The 11,419-nt window shown below is 48.0% G+C and overlaps 1 protein-coding gene across 1 annotated transcript; it reads left to right on the top strand.

The window, feature by feature from the left end:
- Nucleotides 1-4,627: 4,627 nt before the first annotated feature.
- LOC119599217 (putative uncharacterized protein DDB_G0271982) lies at nt 4,628-11,154 on the top strand (the record flags this gene model as incomplete). The annotated part of the gene is made up of 7 exons (XM_037948957.1): nt 4,628-4,710; nt 5,314-5,318; nt 7,146-7,180; nt 8,713-8,781; nt 9,139-9,273; nt 10,377-10,424; nt 10,621-11,154. Coding segments are annotated over 7 exons (909 nt in total), but the record flags the coding sequence as incomplete, so codon positions are not given.
- Nucleotides 11,155-11,419: the final 265 nt, after the last annotated feature.

Consider the following 11,419-nt stretch of genomic DNA (forward strand, 5'->3'; position numbering starts at 1 on the left):
ATCATCATCATCTCATCATCATCTTCTCACCTTCCTCCTCCTCCTTCCTTCCCCTCCTCCTCCCTCCCCCCCTCCTCCTCTCCTTCCTTCTCCTCTTCCTCCTTCTTGTCTTGGGTTTCTTCTTGTGTCATCTTGTTGAGTTGGGTGTCAGTCTTGCAACTCTGTGCTCTCCCGGTGCCATTTTACTGGTTTAGGTCGGCGGCCGTGTTGTTTTTGTGTCTTCGCAGTGCCACTTGTTGAGTTGGTTGACGTGTCTTCTTGTGCCATCTGCGTGTCACTTATTGGGTTGAGGGTGTCAGGATTGTGTCGTCTTGTGTCACTTATTGGGTTGAGGGTGTCAGGATTGTGTCGTCTTGTGTCATCTCCCAGTGCCACTTGTTGAGTTGGTTGACGTGTCTTCTTGTGCCATCTGCGTGTCACTTATTGGGTGGGGGGTGTTAGGATTGTGTCGTCTTGTGTCATCTCGCAGTGCCACATGGTGAGTTCGTTGTCAAGGTTTGGACGTGTATCGTATGCCACCATTTCACTCGGGTGCCACCTCCTGCGGTGCCAGAGGAAAGGTTTGGCGATTCTGCGCGAGTGCCACCTTTGTCTGTGTCTTTTTGTTCCGTGTTTCTCCTTTCTCTTTTTTTGTCTTTTTATTCTTATTTTTATTTGTTTATTTTTTTCTTTATCTGGTTTTAATCTGAGGAGAAGAAGAAGGAGAAGGAGAGGGAGAAGAAGAAGAGAAAAAGAAGGAGAAGAAGGAAGGAGAAGGAGAAAAGAAGGAAGGAGAAGGAATACAAAAAGACAACATAGATACCTTCGTTATCACCGCAATTTGATTTTATCTGGACCATCTATCTCTCAACTTCACTCTCAGATATATACTCCCAAGTCTATTTATTTATCTAATTGGGTTTATTCACTTCGTGTAATGATGTGTGGGACGCTATCCCACTGCGCGGACACCAAAGCAATGAAGTGTGGAAATTATCCCACTTGCCGCCGCCAGTGCAACAGTGGCAGGAAGGTTATCCCACCTGGTCTGCCACTGACGTCATGATGTGGTGAGGTTCGTGTTCCTCTGTGATGGTTCTCATGGTTTGGTACTTCAGGTGTCGAGTTAGAGTTGCCGCAGCTTCTTGTCCTTATTTAGCACGGGGGTATGGTAGCTGGAGTACAGAGTTGTAGCAGCTTCTTGTCCTTATTAGCACGGGGGGGTATGGTAGCTGGAGTATAGAGTTGTAGCAGCTTCTTGTCCTTATTTAGCACGGGGGTATGTAGGGCAAGAGTTGTGCAGCTTCTTTCCTTATGTAGCACGGGGGTTATGTAGTGGATGACAGAGGCAGGCCTGGCAGAGACGTCCAGGCAAGGAGGCATCGTGTTATGAATGGACGTGTGAGATCGAGGTGTTGACTGAGCCGATGCTGAGGGCAGAGTGACTTCGGTTTTTGAAAACAGGTCGTTTTTGTGCGATGCATTTAGAAAAAAATGTTACTTAGCATGAAATGAAAACATTAATCTTTAGTCGAGGTGTCCGTACGTACTCTGTTTTATGGCAGTCAGAGGTTCTTGTGGTCACATGTTCGGACGAACACCCTGGACAGGGCAGTGCAGTTAAATCGTGAACATTTGATAACTACAGTATCGTCTATAATAATGATTTCAAACATAGTGCTTCGGAATAAGGATTTTCTAACAAACATTTTGAGCACAATCAAGGTATAATATTACATGTAGTTATAATGTGATCGGCAGTAAGGGTCGGAATCGCTTGTTCTGGGGGCACTTGTTATTGTTGTTCCGTTGTGGGCGCAGGTCAGAGTTGGCACAGGCGATAACCAGTAGAGTGCTGGGCACCGTGACTGCTGGACACCGTGGGAAATCGAGGGTGAGTAGAGGGGAGAGGTCATTAAACTTAGAGGGAGATAGAGGGAGAGGGAGAGAGAAGGAGAGAGGGAGAGGGAGAGGGAGAGGGAGGAGGAGAGGGAGAAGGAGATGGAGAGGGAGATGGAGAAGGAGAGCGAGGAGAGGGAGAAGGAGAGGCAGAGGGAGAGGGAGAGAGAGAAGGAGAGAGAGAAGGTGAAGGAGAAGGAGAGAGAGAGAGAAAAAAAGAGGAAGAGGGAGAGAAAGAGAGAGTTAATTAAACGAATTAACACTTAGAACGATTAATGCCCTCGCCTTTTATGACAAAGGAGCCGGGTCGGTCTGTTTCTCGAAGGTTCCGCGACGGGGGAGAAATTTCCTGGAAAAGCCTTCCTTTGCCAGACTCTGGTGAGGAGGGGGGGGGGGGTAGGGGGGCTAGGAGGGAGGAGGGGAGGGGGTTAGGAGGTGGGGAGGAAGGGAGGGGGTAAGGAGTGGGAGGAATGGGAGGATGGGAGGAGGTGGGTAAGGAGTGGGGAGAAGGAAGGGGTGGAGGTGGAGGAAGGGTGGAGGAGAGGTAAGGGTGGGGGAGGAGGGAATGATGGGGTGGGGATGGGAATTTGGGGACGAGGAAGGAGGGGAGGGCGTGAGGGATTGGGTGCAGGGGGGGAGGGAGAGGGGGGGAGGGGGGTGGGGGAGAAAGTGTGATTCGTCCTCTCCTTTGGCCTTGTCGTTTATTTTTGTCTCTTGTGTCTCTTCATTTTTATTTGGCGTCTTTTGTGCGCTGTCTGAGTCTCCCTCTTCCTCTCCTTCTCTCTCCCTTCTCTCTCCCTTCTCTCTCTCTCTCTCTCTCTCTCTCTCTCCCTCTCCTACCCCATCTCCCATCTCCCTCCCTCTCTCTCTCCCTCTCTCTCTCCCCTCTCCCCATCTCCCTCTCTCTCTCCCACTCCCCCTTTTCGCCTCCTGTCTCTGTGCCAGTTGACGTGCGTGCGTGTAGGCGCGCCGTGCAAACCAGACGTAAAGCTAAAAAAGTGTTCATTGACTGTCATGCGGGTCACATGACTGAAGTCTTGTGACAGAAAATGACAGAAAATGACAGCCTTCTCGAAGAGCAACAACTTACGGTGTATACTGCGAGGTTGTATTTTTGTTGCATTTGTTTGTTTGTCGTTCGTGCCGTTTGTTTGTGTGTCGTTGTTTGCGAAGTGGATTGGAGTTTTTCTTGCATACTGTTGTTGTTATTGTTATTATTGCTGTTATTGTTATATTCATTACTATATTTTGTTTCTATATTTTGTTATTATCGTTGTTACTGTTATTGTCATTGTTAATTTTACTATTGTTTTTATTATTAATGTCATCGATATTATTATTGTTAGTATTGCTATTAATAGTATTGTTGTTGTTATTATTATTACTCTTCTTCCTCCTCCTCCTCATCCTCATCATCATCATCATCATCATCATCGTCATCGTCATCGTCATCATCATCGTCATCGTCATCATCATCATCGTCATCGTCATCATCATCATCATCATCATCGTCATCATCATCATCGTCATCATCATCATCATAATTACTGTAATTATTTTACTTGTTTTTTTCCCCTCAGTATGACTCTAACAACTTTTTGCATCATTTATTTTATAATATTTTTTCGCGGTAATCAGCCTGTCAGAAGTTAATATCCTGGAAGTTGTTTATTTGTTGATGTTTACTTCCCCCAAATAAACAATGGGAGGGAGCGGATTGCGTCATTAGCGAGGGACGAGGGAATCGGGTCATTAGGCTCGTTAGGGACAGATGACCCTTGGTAGATAAGGTTCAATTAGTCGGGTCATTAGCGAGGAGGTTGGTGTAGGGGGGGGGAGGGTGGATGTGGATGGGGTGGGTGGGGGGTGAGGAGAGGTCAAGCGAGCGGGGCGGGAGATAGCGCGGGTTATTTGTTTTTTTTTTTTTTCCGGTGTCTCATTTTTGGTCTGATATTTTTTTTGTGGTTTTGTGTTCTCTTTCTTTGTGATAGTCTCGTTTATTTTTGTCGCTTGCTCTTTTTATTTGTTTTTTTTTTAGTCTTTAATTTTGTTTCTTCGACTGGTAGTTCATCCTGTTTGGCTCTGTTCTCATTTTTTCTCTCTCTCTTTCTTCTCTCTTCTCTTCTTTCTACTCTTCTCTTTCTCTTTCTTTTCTCTCTTCTCTGTCCCTCTCTCCCTTCTTCCTTCACTTCTTCCCTCATTCCCTTCTTTCCTCCTTCCTTCCCTCCTTCCTTCCCTCCCTCCCTTCTTCCCTCCATCTCCCTCCCCCTCCCCCTCCCTCTCTCCCCTCCTCTTCTCCTTTTCTCTCTTTGTGTATCCTCTCGCCTACCCGCCTTGCTTTCCATGTTCCTCCTCATTACATCATTCTTTCTCTCTTTCTCTCTCCTTCTCTCTCTCTCTCTCTCTCTCTCTCTCTCTCTCTCTCTCTCTCTCTCTCTCTCTCTCTCTCTCTCTCTCTCTCTCACTCTCTCTCTCTTTCTCTCTCTCCCGTGTGCCATGGAGAACAACACGTGAAGGTCGATGGTTGCCATGGAAACCGCGGCCTCATGACTCTACGGGTTCCCCCGCCATGTTTCCCATCACCGATGACGTCATTGCCCCTACGTCATTAATTGGAAAAGAGAAAGGGGGGAGGAGTGAGGAAGAGGAGGGAGTGGAGGAGGAAGAGGTGGAGAGGGATGAGAAGGACAAGGAGATTAAGATGGGAGGGAATAGAAGGGGGAAGGGAGTATAAGAGGAAGAAGAATTAGAGGAGGAGGAGGAGGAGGAGGAGGAGGAGGAGGAGGAGGAGGAGGAGGAGGAGGAGGAGGAGGAGGAGGAGGAGGAGGAGGAGTTGTGGTAAAAAGGAGAGAATAGACAGAGAGGGAGAGAGAGGGAGAGGAAGATGGAGATAGATAGAGAGAGAAAAGAGAGAAGGAATTGTTGAGTCAGACAAAGAAAATTATAGACACGGTGCAACATGTTGACAGATAGAGACAAACAGGATGGTGCAGCTAAAAGATACAGACAAAAAATGAAAGCAACAAACACACACGAAAGCACAGAGAGAAGGCCACACACAGCCCTAAATAAGGCCACAGACAGCCCTGAAGAAGGACAGAGACAGCCGCACCGAAAGCCGAGCGTCAGGCAGGTCAGAACCCAGGGCACCACCGCGCCGGCAGCTCTTATCGTTATTGCAAATTATCCCTCGCTCCCATTCCGCAAATTGGGTTAATTCGCGAACATTTTCTTTTCTTTCTTTTTTTTCCATTTTCGAAGCCCTCCCCGGCGCGGTTCTTCCTTTTACGGGCAAGAAGGGGCCTGCTGGATGCTCGCCAGGCGTCGAGGCGGGGCGTCGCTTTTGACGTCGAGAATAGACGCAGCGGTGGCAGTCGCGTCTTAATTAGGCCTGGCGAGGGTGTGCGTGCGTTTCTGGAGGAGGGGTGGGGGAAGGGGGGGTGTTGGTTGTTGGGAGGGGAAGAGGAGGGGGAGGGGGAGGGGGATGGGGATGGGGATGGGAGGTGGGTGACATGTACGCTGTGTAGAGGGATTTAGGTGTTGCTCTGCATATGTATTTGTATAAGTAGTATGTAGTATATATATATATATATATATATATATATATATATATATATATATATGTGTGTGTGTGTGTGTGTGTGTGTGTGTGTGTGTGTGTGTGTGTGTGTGTGTGTGTGTGTGTGCGTGCGTGCATGTGTGTGTGCGTGTGTGTGTGTGTGTGTGCATGTGTGTATGTGCGTGTGCATGTGCGTATAGATGCATGCTTTCTTGCCGTTTGGTTGCCTTAGAGAAATGAGTTCGAACGCTTATTTATCTCCCGTAATAACAGACATGTCAGAAGCACAATTATAAGTAGGAACAGGTCAGAGGAACAGGTCAGAGGAACAGGTTAGGAAAGTCAGGTAAAAAGATGGGCCAGAAGGGCAGGTCAAACAAACAGAGGGCTGGCCAGAAAAAAACAAAAGTTGAAGGAACATTTACAGGTCAAAGGGAAATGCACAGGTCAAAAGAACAGATCAGGAAAAAAATTGACAGGTCAGAAGAACATTTACAGGTAAGAAGAACAAGTCAAAGGAATAGATCAGATAAAAAGACAGCTCAATAGAACAAGTCAGAAGAACAGGTCAGGAGAACAAATGCGAAGAAAGAACGAGGTCAGGAGAACAAATACAGGTCAGGAGAACAAATCCGAAGGGAGAACAAATACAGATCAGAACAGGCCAGAAGAACAAATCAGAGGGAAAAAATGGACTAGGAGAACAGGTGAGAAAAAAGAGCAGACCTAGGGAACAAATCAGAAGAAAGAACAGGTCAAGAGAACAAATCAGAAGTAAGAACAAGACCAGGAGAACGAGGGAAGGAAAAAGAAAAGAAAGGGGGGGGGGAAAAAAAGGGGGGAAAAGAAGGGGGGGGGAAGGGGAAAAGGGGGAGAAGAAGAAGAACTAGAAAAAGAAGAAGGTAAAGGTGAAGAAGAAGAAGAAAAAGAAGAAGAAAACAGATCTAGAGAACAAATCCGAAGCAAGAACAGGCCGGGAGCACAGATCCGAGGGGGGGGGAAAATAGCCGCCTGGAAGGATCGGACAGCCCCTCGCCCCGAGGGCGGTAAGCGAGCGGCGCCCGAGAGCGATATGCGGGGAAAAAGTTTAATGAATTTTAGCCTTTTTAAGTTTCGCTGGCTTCGGGTCACGTGACTCGGGGCTGGGCTTTGTTCAGGGGGGGGGGGGTTGTTTGGTTTTGTTGTTGGTGTTTTTGTTCTGTTTGGGGGGGGGGGTTGTGTGTTTTTATTGTTGTTGTAAAGGAGTGTTTTTTTGGGGAAAGGGGTTCAGGTCGGAGAACGGTTTCAGGGGGGAGGAACGGGTAAGGAGAAAAAGATGAGGTCAGGAGAACAGGTGCAGCTCAGAAGGACAGATGCGGGTCAGGAGAACAGGTACAGGTCAGAGGAACGGGTACAGGTCAGAAGAACAGATGCAGGTCAGGAGAACAGGTGCAGCTCAGAAGGACAGATGCAGGTCAGGAGAACAGGTACGGGTCAGAGGAACGGGTACAGGTCAGAAGAACAGATGCAGGTCAGGAGAACAGGTAGACGTCAGGAGAACAGGTGCAGCTCAGAAGGACAGGTGCAGGTCGGAAGAACAGGTTAGAAGAACAAAAGCAGGTTAAAAGAACAGGTTGATGATTTTATTTGCTTGTTAGTTTTTGTTATCGAGTTGAAGGGGGTCTTGGTTGAGGGGGAGGGGGGGGGGTGGAACGAAGAAGGAAGGAAGAGGAGAAGAAAGAAAACGACAAGAAGGAGGATGAAGTAGAAGAAGAAGAAGAAGAAAAGATGAAGATGGAAATGAAGAAGAAGAAGAGATGAAGATGGAAATGAAGACGAAGACGAAGATGGAGATTGAACAGCATAGAAGATAAAGGAGAGAAAAAGATGACGACGAAGCAGCAGCATAGGAGAGAAGAGGGAAAAGAGAAAGACGAGAACTGAAAAGGAAGAGAAGAAAATAAATGAAGAAGAAGAAGACGAAGAAGAAGATGGAGATGGAGATGAAGATGAAGATGATGATGAAGATGAAGATGAAGATGAAGATGAAGATGAAGATGATGATGATGAAGATGATGATGATGATGATGATGATGATGATGAAGAAGAAGAAGAAGAAGAAAAAGAAAAAGAAGAAGAAGCAGAAGCAGAAGAAGCAGCGGATAAAAACGGAGGCGGAGGCGAGGGTAATCCGGCCCCCGTTCGGCCCCCAGGGTCGCCGCGCACCTCGGGCTCCTCCTCCAGGGGTATTTCGACCGCCGAACCTGGCCCAGTTGCCCTCCCGCGGTCTCTCTCCCAGTCTCTCCTGGTCCTCCCCCCCCCCCTTTTTTCCCAGTTCTCCCCGGTTTCCCCCAGTTCCCCGGTTTTTCTCCCCCGTCTCTCCCCGGTTTCTTCCCAGTCTCCCCCCCTTTTTTTTCTCCCCCCCTTAAATAAAGCCTGATGAATTTTTTTATCTGTTTGTGTTTTCTTCGGTATTAATGGGGGGGGGGGCCCGGGGGGGGGGGAAAAGGATTTAAGGGGGGGGAAAAAATCTAAAGGGGAAATTTTTCCATCCCTTTCCAAAAAAACCCCAAAAACCCTTTTTAAAACAAAACCCCTTTTTCCCAAAAAATTTTCCTTTTTTTTTTGGGGGGGGGTTTTTCCCCCCTCCAAAAGGAAAAAACCCCGGGGGGCCCCCTTTTTTTTTTAAAAAAAAAAAAATATACTTTTCCCCTTTTTTAAAAAAAAATTTCAAATTTTAAAACCCCCCTTTTTTTTACCCCCAAAACTCTCTCTCCCCCCTCTATCTACCTTTTCTCTTCTTTCTCCTCTCTTACTCTTTCAATTCCCCAAACTCTCTCTCTCTAGTCCCTTTTTTCTTTTTTTCCTACTTTCTTCTCCTTTCTCCCTCCCCTCTCCTCCCCCTTCTCTCTCCCCCTCCCTCTTCCTTTCTTCTCTTCTCCTCTCCTCTCCCTCTCTCTCTCTCTCTCTTCCCCCTCTCTCTCTCTCTCTCTCTCCCCTCTCCTCCCTCTCTCTCTCTCTTTTCTTTTCCCCCCCTCCCCCCCTCCCCCTCTCTCTTAAAAAAGCATCTCGCTTAAAGGTTACGACCTGGGAATTTTCCACACAGCCATTTTATCCTTGCGAAGAGTTGCACGTTTTCTGCCTTTGCAATGTGTCGGGAGGTGGGGGGGGGGGGGGGGGGTGTAGGGGGAGAGGGGAAGGGAAAGGGAGAGTGGGAAGGGGGGGGGAGAAGAGAGAGGGGGAAGGAGAGGAGAGGGATGGGTAGGGAAAGGGAAAAGAGGGAGAAGGAGAAAGAGAGGGAGAGCGAGAGGGAGAGGGAGAAAGAGAGGGAGAGGGAGAAGGAGAAAGAGAGGGAGAGGGAAGAGAAAAAAGAGGGAGGGGGAGAAAGAGAGGGAGAGGGAGAAAAGGGGGGGAAAGAGGGGAGAGGGAGAGAAAAAGAAAAAACAAGAAAAAGCGAAAGAAGAAAAAAGAACAAAAAAGGGAAAGGGGGCGTGAGAAGGAGGGAAGAAGATAAAGATAAAGAGAAAGAGATAGAAATATAGAACAAACAGAAAGAAAGGGAGAGAGAATATTAACACAGGCCTATGTTCCAAAGATGGTGGGGCGATGTTGCAACGCAAGGCGCTTTGTTGTTAAATTTGACTCTCTTGCAATACTCCATTGCAACATAGGGAGAGGGAGAGAGAGAGGGAAAGAGAAAGAGAGAGAGAGAGTGGGGAAAGAGAAAGAGAAAGAGAAAGAGAAAGAGAAAGAGAAAGAAGGGGAGAAAAAAAGAGAAAGAGAAAAGAGAGAAAGAGAGAGAGAAGGAGAGGAGAGAGAGAGAGAAGGAGAGAGAGAGAGAGAGGGGGAGAAGGAGAGAAAGGAGAGAGAGAGAGAGAGAGAAGAGAGAGAGAGAGAAGGGGAGAGAAGGAGGGAAGGAGAGAAAAGGGAGAGAGAAGAGAGAGAAGGGAGAGAAGGAGAGAGAAGGAGAGAAAGGAGAGAGAAGGAGAGAGAGGGGGGGGGAGATGGGGGGAGAGGGGGGAGAGGGGGGAGAGAGAGGGAGAGAGAGGAGGGAGAGAGAGGGAGAGAGAGAAGGGAGAGAGGGAGGAGAGGAGACGAGGAAAAGAAGAGAGAGAGAGGAGAGAGAGAGAGAGCGAGAGCAGGGACTCGAAAGTGACTACGAGACTCGAGTGAAAGATGAGTTAAAAAGGACTCATTATGTTGCATGGTGAGTTATGTGCTCGTAACTTTTTATTTTTATTTTTATTGCTTTTTCTTTTATTAATTAATTTTATTACTTTTTAGGATGTTATTTTTTTTGTTGAATTTTGATAAGACTTTTTATAGTTGCTTGGGTTCCTTTTTTATGTTTGGGGAAATTTTTTTTTTTTTTTGGGGGGGGGGGGGGGGAATGCACGGTTTTTGTGTGTTTATGAGGGGTATGAGTTCGGGTTTTTTGTAGCTTTTTAAATTTTTGGGTTTTTTTGGGTATTTTGGATTTGTGGAAAGGAAGGAGGAGGGGAAAGGGAGGGAAAGGGGGAGGGAAGGAAAGAGAGGGGGAAAGGAAGGGAGGGAGGAAGGATGGGGGGGGGGGGGGGAAGGTAGGAAGAAAGAAAAGAAAGAAAGAAAGAAAAAGAAAGAAAGAAAGAAAGAAAGAATGGAAGAATGAATGGAAGAATGAATGAATGAAAGATAGATAGATACATAGATAGATAGATAGATAGATAGATAGATAGATAGATAGATTGAAAGATTTAAGCAGGAAAGGAGACCGGGGAAGAAGATAGGAGAAGAGGAAACATTTTTCTCTCATTCCACGTCTATTTTACTGTTTTTAAATTCAGTTCTTATCTGCTCTTGTTATCTTCCCTTTCTCCTTTTCTCTTTTTCTCATCTTTGATTGTTCTTTTCCCATTCTGTTCTTCTTCTCTTCCCTTTCTTTCTCCCCCCGTTCTTCCTCTCTACTCCCCTCTCCCCCCGTTCCTCCTCTCTACTCCCCCTCCCCCCCCGTTCCTCCTCTCTACTCCCCCCTCCCCCCGTTCCTCCTCTCTACTCCCCCTCTCCCCCCCCCCCGCGAACTACAAACCAGTGCTACCCGACCCCCCCGACTGAGCACGACGCAATGCGAGAGCGAAGCCGACGCCCTTCCTGGACGCCCTCGCCCCTTGGCACCTCCTCCTCGACCTGGTCCTCCACTTCTCCTCCTCGACCTCGCCCCTTCGCAGCTCCTACTCGACCTGGTCCCTCCGCACTTGGTTCCTTTACCTCGCGTTCCTTCGCATACATTCGACCTCGTTCTCAACAACTCCTCGTCCACCTCCACTTTGCTCCTTCGCACCTCCATTTCGACCTCGTTCTCAAGATCTCCATCTCGCCCTCCACATCTCCACATCGTCCTCCACATTTCCGCCTCCATTTCGCCCTCCACATCTTCTCCACCTCGCCCTCCACATTTCCTCCTCCACGTCGCCCACCACATCTTCTCCACCACCTCGTCCTCCACATCTCCTCCTCCACCTCGCCACTCCCTCTCGACCTCGTCTTCGACATCTCGCTCTCCAGATCTCCTCCACCTCGCCCTGCACATCCTCTCCTCCGGTCGTCAGTGTAACCTCGACCTTTCACGGCCCCCTAGAGGTCAGCGAAGGTCATTCTGGCACTGTCCACCCCCTGGCACCCCCTGGCACTCTCGCTCCCTGCGCCCATTCGTAAAGGAGCCGCATCCGGTCGCGTGTTTTATGAGTCCTATGGGCCTATGATACTGTGATATTTTTTTTTCGCTTTTCTCTACCCCGTCTCTCCTCTTCCCTGTTCGTCCTTTCCTTTCTCTACCTTTCGCTTCTTTCTTCCTCCCCTTCCCCCCAATTCTTCCTCGATCTTTCCCATCTCCCTTTCTTCCCCGATCTTTCCCATCTCCCTTTCTTCCCCCTGTCCTTTCCCTCTCTTTCTTGTCCTCTGTCCATTTCTTCGCCTTTCTTTCTCCCTTCCCGCAATTCTCGTTCGTCACGAAAAGAAGGAGGGAAA

The sequence above is a fragment of the Penaeus monodon genome, chromosome 42, assembly GCF_015228065.2.
Source record: "Penaeus monodon isolate SGIC_2016 chromosome 42, NSTDA_Pmon_1, whole genome shotgun sequence".
Classification (NCBI taxonomy): domain Eukaryota; kingdom Metazoa; phylum Arthropoda; class Malacostraca; order Decapoda; family Penaeidae; genus Penaeus; species Penaeus monodon.